Raw genomic sequence first — 22054 nt, 5'->3', positions numbered from 1 at the left:
ACTGGGCTTGTTGCCACTGCTGTAACTTTCAACCCTATCAAGTACAGAATAATGGCATTCAATTTCACTCACTGTAAACATTTAGGTGAAATTTAAATGCTGACATTTTCATTCCAAGTATGTTGGCCCACACATTGAAAGTACTGTATGTATAATGTATACTGAACAAAAATATAATCGCAACATGCAACAATTTCAAAGATTTGACTGAGATACAGTTTATATAAGTAAATCAGTCAATTGAAATTGTCACGTTCTGACCTTTATTTTCCTTTGTTTTGTCTTTATTTTGTATGGTCAGGGCGTGAGTTGGGGTGGGCAGTCTATGTTTTGTGTTTCTATGTTTAGGTTTCTGTTTCGGCCTAGTATGATTCTCAATCAGAGGCAGGTGTCGTTAGTTGTCTCTGATTGAGAATCATACTTAGGTAGCCTGGGTTTCACTGTTGGTTTGTGGGTGTTTGTTTCCGTGTTAGTGTTTTTTCACCACACGGTACTGTTTCGGTTTTCTGCACATCATTTATTGTTTTTGTATTTCAGTGTTCGATTTTAATAAATCATCATGAGCACTTACCACGCTGCGTATTGGTCTGATCCTTGTTACACCTCTTCAGAGGAAGAAGAGGACGACTGCCATTACAGAAACACCCACCAACCAAGGACCAAGCAGCGTGGTATCGGGCAGCAGCGATCGCAGGACTCCTGGACCTGGGAGGAGATTCTGGATGGGAAAGGACCCTGGGTACAGGCTGGGGAATATCGCCGCCCCAAAGCAGAGCTGGAGGCAGCGAAAGCTGAGCGGCGGCGATATGAGGAGGCAGCGCGACAGGTACGAGAGGCAGCCCCAACATTTTTTTGGGGAGGGGGGCACACGAGGAGTGTGGCTAAGCCAGGTAGCAGACCTGAGCTCACTCCTCGTGCTTATTATAAGCAGCGGGTTACTGGTCAGGCACCGTGTTATGCGGTTAAGCGCACGGTGTCGCCAGTACGTGCCCATAGCCCGGTGCGCTATAGGGCAGCCCCCCGAAAGTGTCATTTGAGTGTGGGCATCCAGCCAGGGCGTATTGTGCCTGCTCAGCGTGTCTGGTCTCCGGTACGCCGTTTCGGTCCAGGGTATCCTGCGCCGGCTCTGCGTGCTGTGTCTCCGGGGCGCTGGGAGGGTGCAGTGCGTCCTCTGCCTGCGCTCCGCTCGTGCCGGTCAAATGTGGAAGTGGAGCCTAATGGAGAGGTGCGCGTAGTAGGCACTAGATCTCCAGTGCTCACCCACAGCCCGGTTCAACCTGTGCCTGCACTCTGGAGGGTCCGGGCTAGAGTAGTTATCCAGCCTGGGGGAGTGGTGTCAAGACTTTGCACCAGAGCTCCAGTGCTCCCCCACAGCCCGGTCCTTCAGGTGCCTCCTCCTAACACCAAGCCTCCTGTAGGTCTCCCCAGCCTGGTGGGTCCTGTGGCAGCCCCACGCACCAGGCTGTCTCTCCGTCTCCTACCTACATGTGTGCCCGTCTGCCCAGCGCCGCCTGCGCTGCCCGTCTGCCCAGCGCCGTCTGAGCCGCCCGTCTGTCCTGAGCCGTCAGAGCCGCCCGTCTGTCCTGAGCCGTCAGAGCCGCCCGCCAGCCAGGAGCCGCCAGACAGCCAGGAGCCGCCAGAGCCGCCAGCCAGCCAGGAGCCGCCAGCCAGCCAGGAGCCGCCAGCCAGCCAGGTGCCGCCAGAGCCGCCAGCCAGCCAGGAGCCGCCAGCCAGGAGCCGCCAGCCAGCCAGGAGCTTCCAGAGCCGCCAGCCAGCCAGGAGCTGCCAGATCCGCCAGCCAGCCAGGAGCTGCCAGAGCCGCCTGTCACGCCGGCGATGCCGGAGCTGCTCTTCAGTCCGGAGCTGCCCCTCAGTCCTGAACTGCCCCTCAGTCCTGAGCTGCCCCTCAGTCCGGAGCTGCCCCTCAGTCCGGAGCTGCCCCTCAGTCCGGAGCTGCCCCTCAGTCCGGAGCTGCCCCTCAGTCCGGAGCTGCCCCTCAGTCCAGGGGGGCCTTTTAGTAGGGTTGCCAGTCCTAGGTTGGCGGCGAGGGTCGCCGTTCCTAAGAGGCCACGGAGGCGGGCGAAGAGGCGCATTAGAACTAGGGTGAAGTGGGGTCCACGTCCCGCGCCAGAACCGCCACCACGGACAGACGCCCACCCAGACCCTCCCCTATAGGTTCAGGTTTTGCGGCCGGAGTCCGCACCTTGGGGGGGGGGGGGGGGGGGGGGGGGGGGGGGGGGGGGTACTGTCACGTTCTGACCTTAATTTTCCTTTGTTTTGTCTTTATTTTGTATGGTCAGGGCGTGAGTTGGGGTGGGCAGTCTATGTTTTGTGTTTCTATGTTTAGGTTTCTGTTTCGGCCTAGTATGATTCTCAATCAGAGGCAGGTGTCGTTAGTTGTCTCTGATTGAGAATCATACTTAGGTAGCCTGGGTTTCACTGTTGGTTTGTGGGTGTTTGTTTCCGTGTTAGTGTTTTTTCACCACACGGTACTGTTTCGGTTTTCTGTACATCGTTTATTGTTTTTGTATTTCAGTGTTCGGTTTTAATAAATCATCATGAGCACTTACCACGCTGCGTATTGGTCTGATCCTTGTTACACCTCTTCAGAGGAAGAAGAGGACGACTGCTGTTACAGAAATACATTCATTAGGCCCTAATCTATGGATTGCATATGACTGGGAATACAGATAAGCATCTGTTGGTTACAGATACCTTTTAAAAGAAAAATAGGGTCGTGGATCAGAAAACCAGTCATATCTGGTGTGACTACCATTTGCCTCATTCAGCGCAACACATTTATTTCGCATAGAGTTGAGCAGGCTGTTGATTGTGGCCTGTGGATTGTTGTCCCACTCCTCTTCAATGGCTGTGCGAAGTTGGTGGATATTGGCGGGAAGTGGAACATACTGTTGTACACATCAATCCAGAGCATCCCAAACATGCTCAATATGTCTGGTGAGTATGCAAGCCATGGAAGAACTTGGACATGTTCAGCTTCCAGGAATTGTGTACAGATCCTTGCAACATCGGGGTGTGCATTATCAAGCTGAAACATGTGGTGATGGCAGAGGATGAATGGCACGACAATGGGCCTCAGGATCTCGTCACGGTATCTCTGAGCATTTAAATTGCCATCGATAAGATTCAATTGTGTGCATTGTCCGTAGCTTATGCCTGCCCATACTATGACCCCACCGCCACCATGGGGCACTCTGTTCACAACGCTGACATCACCAAACCTCTCGCCCACACGACGCCATACACGTGGTCTGCGGTTGTGAGACCAGTTGGACGTACTGCCAAATTCTCTAAAACGACATTGGAAGCGGCTTATGGTAGAGAAATCAACATTCAGTTTTCTGGCAACAGCTCTGGTGGACATTCCTGCGGTCAGCATACCAATTGCACTCTCCCTCAAAACTTGAAACATCTGTGTCATTGTGTTGTGTGACAAAACTGCACATTTCAGATTGGCCTGTTATTGTCCCCAGAACAAGGTGCATCTGTGTAATGATCATGTTGTTTAATCAGCTTCTTGATATGCCACACCTGTCAGGTGGATGGATTATCTTGGCAAAGTAGAAATGCTCACTAACAGGGATGTAAACAAATTTGTGCACAAAATTTGAGAGAAATTTGTGCGTATGGAACATTTCTGGGATCTTTTATTTCAGCTCATGAAACATGGGACCAACACTTTACATGTTGCGTTTATATTTTTGTTCAGTGTAATAGTGCATCAGTGGAAAATCCAGTGGAATGGCGAGTCAACGACGACGATTCAATGTGTTCCACATCATTGAGACTAGAGAGACAATCCAGCAGCTATGCCACTGGCACATGGAAACATGTGCTGGACATGTGTGCTTCTCAGGTCAATGCACAATCAGAAAGAGCAGAGAGAGCGATGGGCGAACTGACAACTCGGCATCTTTAAAAGCCAACGCTTGGTCCATTTAACCATTCGTTTCTCCTATCTGATTTACGGGTCCCCCTTTCTGATCGGATATTGTTTTTACGACTTGACTTCCTTGAATATATAAAGCATTGTTGTCAGATACCTGCCAAATGAGCCTGACACGATAGATAGACAGTACTGTAGTATTAACAGGAAGCAATTGGAAGGTGAAGCGACATGGCAGGTCCCTTTATCTCCCTTGGCTTTGTTGCTTCAAAACCGATTAACTATGTGAGAGATATCAAGACGCTTTAAGATAAACGGAAGTGTCAGATGTATTTTGGTTTCATATTAGCTTGATGTTGTGTTGGGTAAGAGGATGTGGCGGACTTGAATGAAACTCAGTACATGTGACCAGAGTATGGAGTGTCACACGTCCCATCATCCAAGTTTCACTTCTTACTTCTAGATCATTTGAACATTTTGTCAGGTTGACTTTTTTTGACCGTGGAAATTCCCTTTTCATATCCCGTGTGCTTAATATGTTAAATGAAATGATGTCACCCACCAATGACTGTAGCATACTGTACATAGCCTTAGGACAATAGGCCTGTAGGACCTGCATGAGAAGCTAGAACAGTTCAGGAGTAGCCAGTGAAGAGACGTTACCGTGAATCAGAATGTGTGTGTGCATGTGACTGTCATGTCCATCCTGTGTTCAAGACACGGAGGCGTGGACACAGGATTTAGAAAAGGCAGCTCTTCCACCAGAATGATCCCGACCCTACTTCGCCTCTTCTCGATGAATGAACCTAATAGCGATTAGCACTGACACAGGACGTGTTGTGGATAATAGCATGGTAAACAACATGTACAGTGATACAGAATCAAAGTTTACGCGGCTGCACTGAAATCTAAGTTGGATCAAAGTTGGCCATTGCCTTCCTATTGACAAAAAACATGACCTGTATCTCTTTAAACATTTAGATTAATCACACTTCATCCATTGTCCATTTCATCCCCAGTGCGTTGCGGTGGTATTCTATGAATGGCCATTGACCGTCTATAAATCTTTCTCCCCCATTGCTGTTTAGTGGACACAATACAATACATCCCCATCCCAGGACATGGGCAGCGAGTGGGTCGTTCCATCGCAGAAAGCAAGGGGTGTGATTAATGTGGCACAATATTGACTCTTCACTCTCGATCCCTCAGTCCCCAATATAGCTGCCCCCTCTTAATGTTTAATGTGCCGATCGATTCCCGCCCCCCCCTGCCATTACTGAAATGATATAATGAGCTCCCACTGACCTGGCTGATATCCATCTAGTGCTGAAGTGAGGGAGGGAGGGATGGGATGGGGGAGGGAGGGGAGGAGATATGGGGGCAGACCAGGCTTATCGTGACTGGAGATAGATAACACGTGCTGCACTGTTCCCATCAAGTCCTAGTAGAAAGCCTGGCCGGACACCTCCCTGTAATTATCAGAGCACATGCCACATCCACAGATCCTCTCGCCCTATCGCTCCCTTCAATCTCTCTATTTCTTCCTCTCTCTCTCTCTCTCCCCTTTCCTGATTTATCCACACTTTATCCTTTCATCTATCCCTCCGCCTCCCTCTCTTCCTCCCCCGTCTGGGGAATCTTTAGGATCAATACAGCTCTACTAGGTTCACTCCACACACACGTCCTGTCCTCTGTCAGCAAGTCACTATAGCAAGACCACAGCCTCAGCCATCAACCATCCCGTCTTAAAGTCACATGTGGCGGTTGTAAACAATGAGCAAACCAGGGTCATGTTTTAGTAAGACACATCTGTGTTCTTATTGGTGTTCTTAAGTTCAGGTACAGGTCCCAGTTTCACTTCTTTTCAAAACGTTTTCTACCTATTGAACAGGCCCCAGCTATGACTGACTCAGTCAAGAAGAGAAAATAGAGGGATAGCCCTAGTTGCCTGTCTTGGCAAAAACTATGGCATCACCAATTAACGCTGGTGCTATTTTGTGATGCCATGTGTGGTTTGCTGACGTGCTCTCCTTGCTTCTCGTCGGTCATGTAGTATTGCTTAACGTGGAACTAACTGGCCTCATCCCTGCCTGTGTGTTCCCCCTTGTTTTTCACCTTAGAAAGAGAAAACATTCCAGCTGTGGAGAATGTTAAAGCACAGCCGTGCCTCGAGCCCCCCTTTCTCTCCCTCTACATGCACCCCCCCCCCCCCCCCCCCCCCCCCTCTTCTGTAATAAAAAACACACTACTGCCCATTCAGAAGGTTGAGCTGACACTCCGTTAGAGCTGGCTCAATCTCTACATATACAGTCCCTGGTCTGCAGGACTGGTCTGAATCAACATTTACTCCATCCACAGAAGCCAGTTTTTATTGAGTATTATGTGGCAAAAGTATTATGTTAGTGTGTGCATTATAAGAGGGGAAACAACTGTTGATTCTTTCAAATCCCGACATCTAGAAGACATAAAACACTTTTTGGAAAATATATTTAAGTCCTTTGTAAAGAATGTATAACTGAAGGATTACATTAGCAGAAACCAAATGGAAAGAGATAAAGCATTTCAATTGTTCTCCCTCTCTTTTTGTAGTGTTAGTAGTAGAATAACGGCCCTCCAATTCATGAATTGAGATTCCCTCTCCTTGACCCAATGTGCTGCTTCAGCCAGTCTCTCACAACCAGCCCATTCATAAAACTGTGGGGCTGAAGTGTGTGCAGAGTGTGTATGTGTGTGTGCAGAGTGTGTATGTGTGTGTGCGTATGTGTGTGTGCGTACCATGTGTAGGTGGGCAGGATGCATGTGTGTTTGGAGAGAGAAATGACCTATTCACTCGTATAACCACACGCGCGCATGGACGCATACACATTGAAGAGGAATCGTCCTCCCAGGGCGAATGGTACCCATGCATATCTGGCAGTCGCCTGGATGTTTTTGCAGACTTTGTTGCGTAGCAGCTGTATTTTGGAAAGTTGAGAACACTGGGCTGCATATTTATTTTCGTTTGAGTGGAGAGGAGAGCAAAGAGAGGGAGAGGCTCACCAATTCACTCTCCCTCGGCTTCAAATGGCGACTGATTGGGCCAGCTCTGAACGAATGAGTGAGCAGGGGGAACACGACAACACAAACAAGAGAGAAGGTCGAAAATGAATGTCGAGGCAGAACGCTTCCGACCGATGAGACAAACTGCTGTGAGCGTTCGCACTCAACTGCGCTCCCTATCTCTTTCTGTCTCTTTCCGTTCTCTCTCTCCGTTTCCCCTTTTCTATCTAAAAGACTGGAACGGCATCTACAGCCACAACTTCCTATATAATTACTACAAGGCCCGAAACTAAACAATCGGCCCACACAGCTCCGAAATGACTGGATCAGCTCACATCTTGGAACACTCAATGTGTAGAGAAAGAGAGAGGGTAGAAGGGAGGAAAGGAGAGAGAGAGAGGGAGGGGGGTAGTTAGGGGTGTCCAGATTTAAAACTCGGCTTAGTTTGTACAGAGGCAGGAAGAGGGAGGGGTCAGAGAATCCACTCGTAGAGCGGGGGGGTCACAAAGGGGGTAACGTACTACTGTGGCACTTTTTTTATGAATGGGGAGAGGGGGAGACACGCTTCCTCTTACACTCAGGAGAAAATGTATGAATGGGATGTGTCTGTTGGGCTGCTCTCCATCTGACGGAACCCAAAGAACTATTGCTTGCCACCCAACTTGTATTTCAGTAACACATTTATCAATGGCTTATTTATTCTCTCTTAGACAATTCTCAAAACCTTAAAAAGTAGAAACTAAGTAAACATTCAGTGTGTGGAAGATTTGATTGACATGCGACTGAGTTCCCTCCCTGCAGCCAGATACATTGAGAACAAATGGGCCTGTCAGTATTCAACAGCCTCATTACAGATCAGATAGGGGGATTTGTCAAACCCCCAAAAGTCAACATCCCCCCTCCTTTTTAACTATCGCGAGCTGAAAGTCATCCCGTCTTTATGATTTACTTCATTTCATAACGGTATTCAGTGAATCATATGTTAAGGAACACACATGTGTTGTATTAAAAGCGTGAAGGTCAATTTCCATCAAATACACAGTATAAGTCAGAGGTAAAGGACATGTGTTTACATAACCATCCCTCGGTGGAACTCTGCAGACAGAGCATGCTTGTTATCTGTTATTGAGGGAGAAGGGAACAGATAGATTTACCAGATGTGCAGGTATTGCACAATAACTTATTGTCCCCCCCTCCTCCCATCTCCTTCATCTAGCATTCCAGTGTCCCAAAGCCTGGCGCTCTGTTTTTACTCTCTCCATCCCTCTCGCTCTCTCTGTCATTCTCGCTCCCTTTCCCTCTATCTTCCACACCCATACAGGTAACAGCCTGACTCAGAAAACAACTTTTGATTTGCTGTGGCGCCTTTTCAATACGGCCTCCAGAAAATGTTGGGACTTTGTTTGCCAGCTTTGCGCCCTGTAGTCTGAGTTACCATAACATCTGACTCACCTGTTTAGAACTATATTACAAGGCTGAAGAGTGATGAGTTCGATGGAATAATGCATAACTGGGTATGGGAACAGACAAGGCTTTCATTTAACCCGCAGGGGGCTTCAATAGACTCGCTCCCAGTCACAACCCCAAACACGTAGAAGAATATCTTTATGTCAATGGCAGCCTGTCTACTTGGAGCTTCCCATCACATCATGTTGAATAGAGAAGCCCAAAAGAGTGTTCTGGCCATTGAGTACGAACAGCAGGAGCTAGCAGGAGCGCTGTCTGTCAACCTCAGCCCGTCTCTGCTCAGACTACTGCATAAAAGTGAGCTGCCTGTCAAAGTGAAGCCCCAATGACCCTACGGATCATACCAGGGTCAACCATGGGCAGCAAGCTGGCAGTGATTGGCTGGGTTAGCCTAGGGTTAAGTAGACATGACCCTTGCGTGCCCTATGGTTCAACGCCACTTCCTCCTCCTCATTGTTGCTCCACAGACAGGAACACTATGTTTCACTGAGCATGTGTCACTGGGGCTAATGGGTTTTGAGCAGGGCCAGGGGGAACTCCGTTGCTAAGTTTCACACTATAAAACTTCTGACTTATTTTCAGGTTTAAATTATGTTCAAAACATGTTTAATTGAGACTTTATCCATTGAAATTGCCATGTTAATTCTGCATCAAATTTTCTGTTAAATATACCAATGTCCTATTCGTCATAATTTTGAACGGACTCACCCATAAGGGCCTATTCAGATTGACGAAAATTGGAAGAGAGTCTGAGGAGCCGACTGGTGAAGATTCACTACATGGCCAAAAAGATGTGGACACCCCTTCAAATCAGTGGATTCGGCTATTTCAGCCACACCCGGTCCTGATAGGTGTATAAAATCACACAGCCACACAATCTCCATAGACAAACATTGGCAGTAGTATGGTCCATACTGAAGAGCTCAGTGACTTTCAACGTGGCACAGTCATAGGATGCCACATTTCCAACAAGTCAGTTTGTCAAATTTCTGCCCTGAAAGAGCTGCCCCGGTCAACAGTAAATGCTGTTATTGTGAATTGGAAACGTCTATGAGCAACAACGGCTCAGCCGCAAAGTGGTTAAATGCATAGTGCCAACTAAAGTTTGGTGGAGGAGGAATAATGGTCTGGAGCTCTTTTCATGGTCCGGGTTAGGACTCTTAGTTCCAGTAGAGGGAAACGCTACAGCATGCAAAGCCATTCTAGACGATTCTGTACTTCCAACTTTGTGGCAACAGTTTGGGGAAGGCCCTTTCCTGTTTCAGCATGACAATGCCCCCGTTCACAAAGCGAGGTCCATACAGAATTAGTTTGTCGAGATCGGTATGGAAGACCTTGACTGGCCTGCACTGAGCCCTGACCTCCACCCCATCGAATACCTTTGGGATGAATTGGAACGCCGACAGCGAGCCAGGCCTAATCGCCCAACATCAGTGCCCGGCCTCACTAATGCTCTTGTGGCTGAATGGAAGCAAATCCCTGCAGCAATGTTCCAACATCTAGTGGAAAGGCTTCCCAGAAGAGTGGAGGCTGTTATAGCAGCAAAGGGGGGACGAACTCCATATTAATGCCCATGATTTTGGAATGAGATGTTCGAAGAGCAGGTGTCCACATATTTCTGGCTATGTAGTGTATTTAGATTTTTCAAATGACATTACATCCTTGCTTTACCTTTCGTCGTGGCTGGCAATGTGACATTCTTGCTTTTTAGCTCCAAATTTACCGTAAATATCACAGTAGACACTAGCCAGTAAGCATGCAAACTATTCAACAATGCAAGCAACTTTTCATTTAGTTAAAACATATTAGCTACACTCTTAAATAATGCAACCCTAGCATATTACTCTCTCAAATCAAATTTATTTATATAGCCCTTTTTACATCAGCTGATATCTCAAAGTGCTGTACAGAAATAATGCAACCCGAGCATATTACACTCTTGAATAATGCAACAATTCACAAGCATGTGCAGACAATTAAAGGGTTTATTTTCTTGTTCGTACACACATTAAATGTACCTAGCACGTAAGACAATAGCACAGTTAGCTAAGCTATCACTAGCTAGTAATGTTAGCATATCAAACATGAACATTTACCTGTCTCATACGAATATAAAATAACATTATCATACAGTGTCATTCATAGTATAGTATAGAGCTTGCTTGGAAGCAAACTAAACAAAATCATTTCTGTATTCTCATTAGCTATCTACATCATAATGGCTAGCTACTAACGTTAGCCAGTTAGCTGAATGCTGAACCATAGCTAGATTGCTAGCTCTTAGTTCTACATTACAATATCAGCGTATTAAAGTTCCCTTAAAACTGGGGTCTTCAACCTTCTCTTTCCCAGGGAACCCCCCACCCCAGGCAAACCCGTGACCCAGGGACCCCCATCATATGTTTGCAAAAAATAATTTTCACATCTTGTCTTATCCTCAGGTGAGAATGATAATGACAAGGAGAGAGGTAATCAACATTTTAAAATGAATAGATTTGGTAAATATATTTTCATTATTCTGACCTCCCCACATTATAATTGGAAGAGGAAGTGTAAACTTTAACATAGCCTATTAGCTAGAAAGGTAACTCCAAACCCGTTTTTGCTAAGAGCAGCTGTTTAGCTCGTTAAACAAACATTTGGCCATGTGTTGGCAAACATTTATGTCCCAAGTCAAGAAAGCTTACCAGCAGCCAGCGGCACTTGCCGCAGTGGTAGCATGTTCGTGGGTGGTTTTTCAAAGCCTATGTCAGATATTCCAGTAAGTGTAATACCAAAGACAGTAGAAACTCTGTGTAATTTGCTCAATATTAGGAGTTAAGAAAAGAAGTTGACATCATTAGAAATAAGATATTCTCCTTTTATGCTGTATGTATGTAATTCTACATTTGTTTATTCTGTTGTTGCTATCGATATATTCATAAAAACATTATTTTTTTATTTTTTTTGCGGACCCCCTGCGGGACCCCTGGTTGAATACCCCTGCCTTAGAACAAACCAGGCTTCATTTGATCAACACCATGGAAGTCATTATATGAGGTAAACACAAATTGCGACTAAAACGTTGATCATTTCCTGGGGAGCTGATCAGGTCTTGCTTGCATAGCTAGATCAAATGGCTTCTTGCCTGGAAGGTGGCTCAGTGCAGGGCAGCCAAGCAAGATTATTTTTCTTAAAGCTACGGCTCCAAATGTAGAATGTAACAGGCTGTTACTGCAATTTCAGGTAAAAACTCTCAAATATAAGGAAAATGTCTATGCATTTCAGCTGTTCCAAAAACATTGTTCTGCTATTGATATTTTTACTGTAGGAATGCTGGACTCAATGAGACAATTCTGTTTACACTGCCCTGGGTTGTGCGCTACCCCTGAAGGTAGCTAGCGGTCGAGACATGAGCAATTCACAGCTTTAAATTCCATTATTAATAAGTATATATTCTCAGGATTTATTTCGATACCTCTCGAGAATCTCCTCTCGAGAATCTCCAACTTTCGTCAATATAAAAAGGGCCTAACTCTATGAATGGCTTTAAATGAAAAGGGCACGGAGGACGCTGTTTGTAAAGCGCACACTCCCCTACAGATCCTGAATCACCATTGTCTAGAAACACAACAAAAAGGGAAAATCATTCAAATACTAGCCATGCAGTTGTGTAGTACAGGAATTTGCTTTCCCCTCTTACACCTCAGACATACACAAAAGGGAATCTTTGTACCTGGACTCTGAATGATCTTTTACTGGTTTCCTGGGTCGATCCATTCAGCTTTCATAACTATGCAAATGGATGGAGGAGGACAATAGTAGCATCCAAATTCACACCTGATGAGTCGGTCGTATTAAGTATTTGTCTTGGAAATGCTTTGTTTCCCAGGCAAAGATTACCGTAACTTTGACAATTACAGTAGCTCCGCCCAAGCCTTGAACAGTTTAACAACCCAACGCTGACCCCGTATCTAAGTCTCTCTCTCTCTCCCTCACGCACACACACAGAATTCTTAGCAGTGACACATGCATTTTTTTTCTTACAGTTTTCGGAGTGGAAATCAGGAACAAACTGCTCATCACTGTCAGGAACTTGAGCTGAAATCAGAAAAGAAAGAGAAACCGTTAGTCATGTCATGGGTTGAGCATAATGTAGCTAGCCTTGCTAGCCTTGGTGGTCTGTCAATTTATCTAGAGAGAGCGAGCACTATGCTAGCCTGCTATGCTAGCCTTTCTAGGCGAGTGAGCACTACGTTAGCATGCGCGCTTAGCCTGTCTGATGCTAGCTACATCTCTCCATTAACTGAGACAGTCTTAGTTCTTCATGCTGTCCAGCAGCCTTGCCAGTGTGGAAGCTCAGCTCAGCCTGCCCATGGTCCTTGGCGGTCACGGCGCTGGGCCTCGTCAGACTCTTTCCTTGGCCATGAAACCTGAGTCACTGCCTGGGTCCAGCCAAGCAACCTTCACTTCCACACTTTCCAGTGTGCCAGCACTTTTCCATGAGCGACAGATCAATACCACATAGTCAAGGGAGGAATGAAGCTTAGCTGTTGGACTCAGTCACAGCTACATGCTACCTCGCTCTCCTCGTTTCATGTGGCATTTAACGTCTTGATGGCACAAACACTGATTTATTCGTTAACCTTTCGAGCTGCGCCTTGGCAGGGTTTAACCTCAGTTATGCCTTGACCGCAGTCAAGCATCGTTACTGTGATTATTGACTGTCTCATTTTTGTTCTGACCTCAATTAGTGTCAGGAGTTTTTCCTGACCTCATGACCTGACCAGGAAAAACTCTGGGTCCCTTCTGATAACGTATTTTGGTATGAAGGACGATGCCCTGACCAGTAGCAGTGCGTGGGTAAAATACCTGGCGAAGCCAAGCCAGAAGAAAAGCCATATTACAACCTATGTGTTGTGATAATTGTGTTGTTTGCTCTATAACCTGTTAGTTCACATGCCTTGCTACAGTGATATATAAGCCTAAAGGCTGAGACAATAAGAATAAATTCAACCACAGCTAAGTGTCATCACAAAACCGGAGAGCAAACTCTGTCCGGTGAAGTCCACAAAGCATATTGCATGTAACAAACAGTTACATGACCTACAGCATGGTCAAGAAAGTTCATGTTTCCGACATTTTTGGACTACTAAACAAGTATTGACTTAGAACCACGGAGAGTTACAGCAAGTCGCAAAGAAAACAGGAGCTGCCTCCACTATTCCAGCACCATTTCAACTTCAACAAATCACTTCTGCTTAGTCTAATACATTGACAACTAAAAGATACCAAAAACAGTTTAGTCCAATCAACTTAAGCTAAATAAGATGTGGCTGTCCATGGTTATAATTTCTGTGTGTGTGTGTGTGCGTGCAAGTAGAGAAAACATGTTGACTCACCCTATTTGTAGAGAAATGCCAATGCCATCCTCCTCTCTTTCATGTTGACGAAACGGTCTATGATTCTGTCATACAGTACACAATTTTATTTTTTGTTGTCCTGGGCTATCTGCCTAAAATGCTTGCTCGCTAGCTAGCCTAACTTCCTTTTTATGGGCAACGTTAGCTAGTAAACATTAGCTTCTACATCTAGCTACATATTGAACTTCCATCCTCTCAGGCCAGGGGCACAATGTATGAATTTATGGTTGGATCAGATTTGCCGTTATAATCACTGGCCACTGGGAGAATTAAGTAAAACCACAAGTCCAAATCCCTATCACCATCCATGGCTAATTTAGGAGAGGGACAATTTTAGCTAGCTAAGTAGCTAGCCACCAGATGCAACAATTCAAGTTGTTTCTGTCAATGACGTATTGCTCTCGATGTGATGTGATTTGAGGGAAGCCAAATCCAAACTGGCTTCCTTTCACCATTTCTTTTTGGTGCGCTAGGACCATTCACAGTTGAGCTCACTCAATTCAACTAAACTGTGATTGGCTATTATTTTTTAAATGATCAAGGCTGGCCAAATGCTCGCTGGCTTCCCTTGCATTCAATGCTACGGGTGGCAATAATGTATACTCTTTGGACCAGACCAGATCAGATAGATGCCTTACACATACAGAGACAGAGGAGTGCTGTTTCGCTTGCTCGGATGCTTTCTCCGGTGAGATAGAGTCAGCCTCTTGCAAATTGAAGGAAAATTAAGAAAGATAAATTATTATTATTTTATTGAGGGGGGCATGACTTCCCTTGGCATCCATGAACACATGCCACTGGCTCTGACATGAGGCCTAACGATGGCAGCACAGGGTGATTTAAGACCTTAAGAGGTGCACTTACAGTGGAGACAGGGTTACTGTCACTCACGCAGACTAGCTATCGAACGAAAGTGGTGATTAATGGATCAGTTCAGAGGTGGAGCAGCCTTCCTTTCCTCCACCCACGGATCCCATTTCAAGATATTCAGTTGGAATCGTATTCTCTTTGTAAATCCTGGCCAAATATCCACAGAGATATGTTTTGCCCTCGTTGATGTGAATCGTGACAAGACGTCAGCGGCATGTAAAATGTGTGCATGTTGTTTACTTGTGTCTGTGTACTTTCCGTCACAGAGCACAGAGAGACTAAACAGGCTTTTTAAACAAGGAAGGAAATGAGATGTCTTCTGTCAGTCTTACACCCATTTAGTGGAGCTAGAGGACATTCTTGGTCAATCTAGATGCTCTGCGGCTAGTGAAGTGTTCTGGAATTCGTCACCTGCTTTGAAGCCTTTGAGAAATTGTTCTTAAGGTCAAGCTAGAGGTGGTAGGAGGACGAGGAATTGAGAGAGAAGTAGGGGGAGCTGAGGGCAAGTTTAGGTTAGCACTATTTAGATCTTGGTCACAAGGCCACTAGCGTGAATGAGTGATGTTTTGTTGAATAATTCAATCATAAAAACATCAAAAATCTTCAACATTTATAGAAACACCGGACCTGGTGAAATAAATATTAATGTATTCATACTTGATTTTAACTTGCAGTCAGTTTAATTTACACTCTTATTATTGACATTATAGTCAAATTAACCCTATCCTACCATCTAGGCCGTATCTGACTGAATTGTCGCAGTCGTTTTGCAAAACCAGCCCATTATGTACGGGTGCAACAGGGCTTGATAGTATTATACTTTTCTGTTTGCTGAGATGCTCAGATCCAAATACATTTCCGATGTCAATTGTCCTCCCAAGCACTGGACTTTGAACCACACAAACAGGTTAGGAAGTCCAGATTAGTGGACTGCCAATGCCCCAAAGGGTGAAAAGGTCAAATTTACCCAGTGAGACATGAGCACACTGGCATCTGATTCGCTACCCGTGGCTGAATGGCCTAAATCTCGCCTGCAGCCAGGTCTAGAAACCTTTACAACAGGCATGACTCCAATTTGAAAGGTTCCTGCTTTTTCATAAGCCTTTTAATTGCTTTGGTCTTGCACTTACGTAATGGTGCACGTCAATTCTTAGGAAAAGTTGATGGTTTCGAACGAAAACAAAATGCCACCACATGGGAAGCACATGCACATCCACTCTAAAATGGTTTAAGATAATGAGAATATGGAAAGTGAAATTGTATAGTATTATAGGAAACCAAATCGGAAGTTTAATTTACTAACATTAAAAAGTCTCTCAAATTGAAACTCAAATTTGGCATAACCAAATATACTTAACACTTGGCTTTTTTCCTTAAACAGAGCAAGGGCAACTTCATAGAACCCACAAAGAGAAAATTAGTAAGTGCCAGCGCCTGTGACATCACCCAGCCAAGTTAAAGACCCAAACCTAGCCAAAAGGCCCCCTGTCTCACTTCAGCTAACAGACCACAAAACAAAGCAGGGAAAACGGAGCGAAAATAGGAAATAAGAAATTCAAATCCACTTTCACGTATTTCCGCCACGCTTCCTGTGAGGAGGAAACCGGATGACGGCGTCTTGGAGCATGTTCAGATAAATGACATTGATTTCTTATATAATGCTGCGTCCTGTTCCTATACGGTAACACTATTACCCCCTTTTAACTTTTGCCCTAAGGTGAAGGATAAAGCTGCTTTATGAGAAAGAGCAGAGGCCAATATTTAGTCCACCAGATCAAACAATAAATTGTTTCCACCAGTTTCAACGTGTCTAAAATGGAACACGTTGGATCGAGCTAAGAAAAAGGAAGAGAAGAAAGGAAACATTAAGGATATCTGAGCGTCAGTGCGACTGGCTCGTAGACAAGAGCACAACCCTGTGCTTAGGGAGACAGAGGGAGAGTGTGTGTGTGTGTGCGTGAACGTGTGCACGTGTGTGTGCGCGTGTGTGTATCCGATTTGCTTCCAGGAACACCTCGTCAAAGGCTTTGAGATGCAAGTCAGCACAAGACAGAAAATGTGTTTATATGAGCGCAGACACATTTCCTTTTTTTTTGTTTTCAGGCACCTTGAATTACTTTTTTTTTCCTCAATGGGAGATCTTGGGAGGAGCATAGAACTCTGTCATAAACGCCAATGACAAGATGTGACAAGCTCCTGAACACTCTCTCTCTCTCGTAACCTTCCTGTCTCCTCTATTTCTTCCACACTCTCTAGCAGAAAACTCCCTCCAGCTATCGAGTTTTTACAATGCGGGTGAATCCCTTGCAACCACAATCAGTCACAATGATAGGCCTCTAATTAATGCAACAGGACAGAGGGGTTCTGCCAGAACAGCTCAAAAACAAGCTACTATTTAGGGTTAAATAACACCTTGATAGTTACGCCACTGACTTCCACTCAGGCAGCTCGGCTTTTTAATTCTCTCTATAGCCCAGCAAGTCCTCCTCTTGGCAATCTGTTGATTGCCAAGAGGAGGACTTGCTGGGCTATAGAGAGAATTAAAAAGCCGACAGAACCCCATATTTAAAAAGCCGACAGAACCCCATACAACAGAACCCCATATTTACTGCTCTGCTATGGATGTTACCTTTATGGCTGACTAAATACAAATAAAATGTACATCAAAGGGACCAGACTTTGGGGTGGTTCTCATTGTTGGCCCTTTTATTGGCGTTGGCTCTGTCTTTGTCTGTGGAGCGTGGCGGTGTGAACTTGCCAGTTTGACGCTGCATGAGAATAGGTGCCGAGGCCGAGATACAAAGAGAGCATTGTTTGCTGGGCATCTTAAACAATCATTTTTCATAAGAGGGAGGCCCATTTGAATGACTTGAAGCCTTTTCACGCTAGCGTGCCGACCCGAACTGTACTGTGTTGGCTCGGGTATTTTCTTTTCACATTGGCCTTTCCAGCACAGTTCCAGCAATTATGGTGGATGCGTAACCAGGCCAATACAGTACAGCTCGGCTCAGTAGTGTGAAAAAGGTGTAGCTCAACTCAAGCATCCACAACAACTTCCTTAAAGTAGTTTGTGTCGATAATACTTGACTTCTCACAGGATCTGGTTATAGATTTTGGTCTTGTGTGACTCATGGTCAATACTAAGGATGCTACTGTGAACTGTCCTCTACCATGAAAAAATGGTTACTTCAAGATAAGCAGATAAGCTGTGTCTAGGGATAGTCATGCAAAAAATGCATAACTTTAGAAATCCCCTTTCCTCACAACAACAGTCTGGAAGTACCTCCCATGTAATCACTAGTGTACCCACTACTCTTTTACAATGAACACAGCACTGGCAATTGAAGACTCCTGTACATGTACTTATGGACATTAACTTTTTGCTTTTCATTTAAGGCAATAAGATACCCTCTTGAGCCAAACAAAAGAATGTTACATAAGTTATCTGGTTGTTTTGTTATGTACATCATGTATACTGTAAACCAGTCTCGGGTCTGAAAGGATTTGAGGTGCACTTGATTCAGCTTGGAGTTTGCACTTTTGGGACTTTTCTATTGGCTCCATTACGCAAAGAAAATCAACTGAAGCTCAAGTATTTGAAAGCATTTGACATACATGTGTATTTGACCCAAGTCTGCTACAAATCACAGGATATCAATTTGGCTGGTTCAAGATGGCAGGCATTTTGTAGCAGGTTTCATTTCTTGTTTAGGGGTTGTTTAAGTGTTACATATTGCCCTTCCATTTCTGGGCCCCAGATTTACCAAACATTACCAAACATGCATGAGTCATTCCTTAGTGTTGTTGTCCCGTCCTAACATATAATTGCTTCTTTAGAGCGCACGTCATATCGTACCTTTAAACTCCACACTAATGACAATTGCGGATGCCTGCCTAGGTCCATTTCATCGTTATGTGCTTTTAGTGACACGGGCCTAACATGCTGTTTGTTTGCATTGGCTGGGCTTATTGGCACGCAAGGACACTACATGCCAACATGGCCAAAATAGGGAATGTTTACAGTTTATCATGTCCTGTCTATGTTCACCAAGGAAATGTTTCTGTCGTAACATATCACTAATGACCATGTGAATTGCAACATAATGTTTTAACTCCCCGAGCCTTTCTTCACCTCTTAAAGTGAAACGGTTCTTGTTTTACTGCCTACATTTTTACTGAAACTACGTTTTGCTACTCCACCGTGTGCTGTGTGTCTAACGCTCACTAAAGCGGTGGTATTCAAAGTCGGGGTTACGACCCCTAGTGGGTAAATAATAATATATTTTTTATATTTTTGGGGGAACAAAAAATGAAGAGTACAGATTATTGAATGGGACAATATACAAACGTTTTTCAAAAAGATAATTTGAAAAAGATAATTTTATTGAGTATTTATTGGTTTCTTTTCATTTTGATAAGAGATGAAAATGCAATTAAATTAAAGTTATTTAAAAATGGAAATTTACCGATTTAAAGGTTATGAAGTTAGATTTAGGGTGAGGTGTGGTTGCGAGAAGTTCCCGTGAAAAAAATGGTATCCCCAAAAATTCTGGTCGAAAAAATTGTGTTTAAAAAGTTTGAATATCACCGCAGTAAAGTAAAATAGGCCTTTCCTGATGTCAACTAAATATTTGGTACAGATGACCAGGGGTGCAACTTTCACCGGGGACGGGTCCCCCACATTCTGGAATTGCATTTTTTTCTCCCCCAGTTTTAGCATTGGAATGTGGTACAAAACGAGGCAACAGTGCTTATTTTATCCGACTGGAGTGTTTTTTTCGACTAGATAATAAAATAAAAAAAATCTCTGAAAAAATCTCCCCCCCCCCACTTCTAAAACCAAAGTTGTGTCCCTGCACATGACTAATAGTCAAATTAATTGTAATTATCATACTGTACATTCTTTCAGTCCCACTCTATATTAATAAGTCTGTAGGGATTTAATAAATACTTGTATAAATATACTTCTCGAGAAAAGACCTCGATCATGATCGAGAGTTGTTTGAAGCCATTGCTGCTTCGTGGTGGTATGTGTTCTCATCAACCTAGCAGTCATCAACTGAGAAATTGAGATCAAACACACTCACAACTATATCAATAGACTCCTTTTGTAATGGATCATTTCCATATTAATATGTCTGACCAAGGTTGGTCCTCCAGGATATCAATATCACTAATGTTCAACAGATCAAACGCATATTTAAACATACTACCTAACACATTAAAATATTGTTGACCTTTCCCTAGTCTCTGTTGCGATATGATATATCATTGCCACTCTCACTGAAACATAGCAATTAATAAAAAATAAAAAACGAATTTAAGTAAATGCTGCAGGCAGTCAGTCTCACCTTCTGTGAGCCATGTCTCCTGAAGTTGGCTTAAATCCTGAAAGAGGTCTGAAAGAGGAAGAAAAAAAAAACCATCATTACCACAGAACGACAAGATCAAAGAGCAGTGCTCACAAGATGGTCTGGTCATGTCGGCTAGATCAAGTTTAGGCAAGTTAAGTCATATTTATCAATCCATAAATAGAAGCCATACATCTGCATGATGCTTTGGTAAGCAGACCATTGACGAGGTAAACGTGTGTCACGTAAAGGGAACATTGAGAGCTTCCTTTGGAGTTCTGACTTTACCTTCAGATTCCCGAGGGGGTAATTCCGTGTCCATGTATTTCCTTTTTGCAGCCATCAACAGTCTATTTAGGGGCCCATTTCCTTGTGACTTCTGCAAAGCATCAGAAATATTACAGAAGTGGGGAATACACTCAAACATGACATGTAGCCTACCTTTGATGTCATAAGCTACCTAGAACATTCCCACTGTCACTAATTGGTTTAGTTAATTAGTCAATATGGCAATCAATACCAAAATAATCACATATTACATTATAAAAAGGATATTAAAAGGATGGAATTCTCCTATTCTTTTTATTAGTAGTAGTATCCAAATTATTATTATAGAGTTGTAACTTTCAGCGTTTTTCTTTTTTTGTTATCATTCCAGACTGAACAAATATTGTCCCTTCAAATACCATTGAGAATTACTCTCATATAACCTATTATCAACCCAATACAACCACAACAGAAAACCAACGCAGCTTGTCGCCGTAAACTGCAACAGTGTTGCAACACAAACGCGCTCTATCGTTCCATTTGCCCTCTCAAATTGTTAACCCATTTGCTAGGTGACACCGTTAACATGTTCTGTCTAGAGACAAGCAATGTGTTAATGAACAGGGTAAAATAAAAGCTCTCATTTAGTTTATGTAGTAAAACAATTGTGCAGAACTTTTGATAGTTTAGAAGCGAATGAAAATAGTTTTCTTCGCGCACACAATTGCTTCAGACAAATCTCATGCAAAGGGCGATCAGAGAGAAAGCCCGGTAGCCAAGTCCTAAAAACTGAGCACAGCATTTACAAATACATTACTTTATCCATGCGTACATTTGCTAAAGTGTAAGGCACTTGCTGGTCCAAATATCCATCCATTTTATAATCCATCCGTTAACCGTTTGTGGTCATTTAGGCTGAGTTGAATGATATCCACGCAGCCTGCAGGGAGAGAGGGAAGAGGGACAAGAGGAGCGATAGTTGTGAATGGAGCTGCGAGAAAGCTGCATACATAATGAGCTCCATTCACTAAAAATGCAGAGGGAAGCGACGGCGAGCTATTACTCAAGGAGCTGCTGCCCCCTTTACAACGGCCATCTCTAGATGTAATACAACTTTGTCAAATTGCCATCGAAAGTGTTATTTTGGGGGGAGGGTGCATTTTAGCTAACCCTAAGCCTTTTCATAACCTTAACCCAATTCTCCTAACCTGCTTGGTAAATCCTCCTAAACCTGCAACGAAAATATTTTTTTTTTTACAAAAGCTGTATCCCTTCTAGACTAAACCCTTTACTGCTGGTTCGTGATAGATCTCGCACAGTCGTCAGATACCGCACAAAATTCTCTCAACAAGTAAGCCTATGCAATGTGCCTCTTCTTTGCTCTTATAGTTATAAAATGTGATTTGTTGTGTATAAATGGCTTTATATAGGATTTATGGAAATAATAATGGGTCACACTTTATTTGGATAGTCTGGATCATACTATCATACTATCTGTTGATAAGCAACTGCTTGCTAAGGTTACGGTTAGGGTTAGGTTTGGAATAAGGGTTAGTATAAAGGTTAAGGTTATGGTCAGGGTTAGGGTTAGTAGATAGTTAGTTGAAATGTTTCTGATAGTCTGTAGAGCATCTACAGATGGACTATCCAAATGAAGTGTTACCTAACAATGTTGGATTTTCATTTGTAAAATCGACATGCAAACCAGTAAATTGTGTTTTTATAGGACCATGCACTTATAAAAATAGGCT

The 22054-nt window shown here is 44.0% G+C and overlaps 1 protein-coding gene across 1 annotated transcript in view; it reads right to left on the bottom strand.

The window, feature by feature from the left end:
* LOC120029885 (ETS translocation variant 4-like) overlaps nucleotides 1-21302 on the bottom strand; it is a 43156-nt gene extending 21854 nt beyond the window's left edge. The window contains exons 1-4 of the mRNA XM_038975193.1: nucleotides 21136-21302; nucleotides 20325-20415; nucleotides 20037-20084; nucleotides 12440-12493 (exon numbers count right to left, since the gene is read on the bottom strand). Coding sequence (XP_038831121.1) covers nucleotides 12440-12493; nucleotides 20037-20084; nucleotides 20325-20415; nucleotides 21136-21192 — 250 coding nt within the window. The 5' untranslated portion in view covers nucleotides 21193-21302. The remainder of the gene's footprint in view (nucleotides 1-12439; nucleotides 12494-20036; nucleotides 20085-20324; nucleotides 20416-21135) is intronic.
* Between the last annotated feature and the right edge of the window lie 752 nt (nucleotides 21303-22054).

Source organism: Salvelinus namaycush, chromosome 35 (genome assembly GCF_016432855.1).
Source record: "Salvelinus namaycush isolate Seneca chromosome 35, SaNama_1.0, whole genome shotgun sequence".
In the NCBI taxonomy this organism is placed as follows: Eukaryota; Metazoa; Chordata; class Actinopteri; order Salmoniformes; family Salmonidae; genus Salvelinus; species Salvelinus namaycush.
Note: the sequence above shows the minus strand (reverse complement) of the source record. Positions and strands in the feature narration are given on the sequence as shown.